At 37.9% G+C, this 2,261-nt stretch overlaps 1 protein-coding gene across 1 annotated transcript; it reads right to left on the bottom strand.

The window, feature by feature from the left end:
* Window positions 1-275: 275 nt before the first annotated feature.
* LOC146581782 (uncharacterized) lies at window positions 276-1,587 on the bottom strand. Its single transcript, XM_085245689.1, has 3 exons — window positions 1,553-1,587; window positions 930-1,176; window positions 276-740 (listed from the first exon to the last, which is right to left on the bottom strand). The coding sequence occupies exons 1-3, from the start codon at window positions 1,585-1,587 to the stop codon at window positions 276-278; spliced, it is 747 nt and encodes a 248-aa protein (XP_085101815.1).
* Window positions 1,588-2,261: the final 674 nt, after the last annotated feature.

Raw genomic sequence — 2,261 nt, 5'->3', positions numbered from 1 at the left:
TTTATAAATGACAAAAGATAGCTTTGTCGTAAAGTTTAAAACATGTCAACATTTATTAATCACTAATAAACATTTATAATTGCCAAAAGTGAGTCTTAAATGTATAATGTCACCATTTATAACACTTAGACCTAAATTACAATCAGTGCTTGAAATAACATTTAACTACTGTCAAAATTGGCAATGTATTGTAAGAGTAACACATGTAACATTAAATGTGTTTTTTAAAACACCAAACAGTCACACACTCCAAAAAAAGTTCATGCCAGACTGGTTCAAACTGGAAATATTTTTTGTATGTCCTTAAATAAGCGTCCCAGTGGTCCATCAGGGTGTCGCGAACCAAGCCAAGATGACCACTCAGGAACCATCAGGTGTTCCTCCAGCAACTTCTCAGTGCGATTTCCTCTTAGTCTACGGACATGTCCTTTGATGGTCATCCAAGCCCTTTCGATATGCTGTGTATGACTGCCAGATTGAGGATCTACAAACCACCTGCTGTGATTTACAGTGTAATGTCTGTACCCTATGTTTGTCAAAACATTCTTGTAGGCTCTCCACTCATCACTTATAATGGCACTACCCAACTTAACATGCTGTCTGATCAGAGGAACAAGGTGGCGCCTTGATCGTTTTTCAACAAGTTTTAACACGAGCCTTCGCCTTTTGTCTTTAATTCCCATCATTCCAAATACCCATTTCTTCCTTTTCCATGCATTTCCAAAGCGTCCACGTGCATACTGAAAACAAAAAGAATTAAATTAAACAGAATTAAAATGAAAAAGAATAAAATTAAATATCTACAAAGAAACATTCAAAAAGATGGTTGCTTCTACTAATTTTTTTTACTTATGGTAAAGGTTTCCATGTTTAGAGGACACAGTCAGATCTGCATTGATTCTAACAAACCTGTCTGAGAGTTTACCAACCTTTCGCTGATGACGGAGACAGCTTTCATCTATAACCACAAATTCTCTGTCACCACCAAGACGGTGTCCATTGTTTATTCTGTGTCTTTTAATTGCACGTATACAAACATGCCGAATGTGTCTTGCCATGCTACTTAGTGTTCTGGAGCTGCCAGCCACTTCATCATCGATCATATCTATTTGTCTGAGCCTGAGCCCTTGTGAAAATCTGTGATAGAAATTGAGGCAATTATTACTTACTGAGGCCCTAATTTTATTTCACAAGTCTCGTATTGGTGTTCAATTATGAAAGGTGCATTGCTATTAATGTCTACATCTACATATACCAGTAAATGAACTTCATCCAACTGAAAAGAGATGTTTTTGATTTCTCAAAGAGGGAGCCAGTTCTAATTGTTCTGGAAACTTTCCTATGACTTGCTCTTTTGCAGCACCTGAGAACATATCAATGAGTTAAGTAAAGAAATGGACCCTTAAACAAGAGCATTAATTGAAAAGATAATCACAAAATTAAGTATGAAGAAAATAATAATGAAAAGAGGTTAATGCTCCCTCTTGCATTGATAACCGAAATATTTTGTTATATTTACTACATGCACTACATTATCATGCATTATACATACCACATATATTGGTCTTTCTTCACCACGGAAATCATTTTCATCTGATGGTGACAAACAGGACATCTAAGCTTCTTTTTTAGCAGGTGTTTCTTCTGCAGCCATTTAATGAGCCTTAGTGCCTTATACAGTGGGGCAAAAAAGTATTTAGTCGGCCACCGATTGTGCAAATTCCCCCACTTAAAATGATGACAGAGGTCAGTAATTTGCACCAGAGGTACACTTCAACTGTGAGAGACAGAATGTGAAAAAAAATCCATGAATTCACATGGTAGGATTTGTAAAGAATTTATTCGTAAATCAGGGTGGAAAATAAGTATTTGGTCACCTCAAACAAGGAAAATCTCTGGCTCTCACAGACCTGTAACGTCTTCTGTAAGAAGCTTTTCTGTCCCCCACTTGTTACCTGTATGAATGGCACCTGTTTGAACTCATCATCTGTATAAAAGACACCTGTCCACAGCCTCAAACAGTCAGACTCCAAACTCCGCCATGGCCAAGACCAAACAGCTTTCGAAGGACACCAGGAAAAGTATCGTAGACCTGCACCAGACTGGGAAGAGTGAATCTACAATAGGCAAGCAGCTTGGTGTGAAAAAAATCAACTGTGGGAGCAATCATCAGAAAATGGAAGACATACAAGACCACTGATAATCTCCCTCGATCTGGGGCTCCACGCAAGATCTCATCTCGTGGGGTCAAAATGATCATG

Source organism: Mchenga conophoros, linkage group LG2 (genome assembly GCF_057382185.1).
Source record: "Mchenga conophoros isolate Kocher_MC1m ecotype Shallow Benthic linkage group LG2, M_conophoros_male_GT1.1, whole genome shotgun sequence".
NCBI lineage: Eukaryota > Metazoa > Chordata > Actinopteri > Cichliformes > Cichlidae > Mchenga > Mchenga conophoros.
The sequence above is the reverse complement of the archived record's forward strand: the minus strand, read 5'-3'. Positions and strand labels throughout refer to the sequence as shown.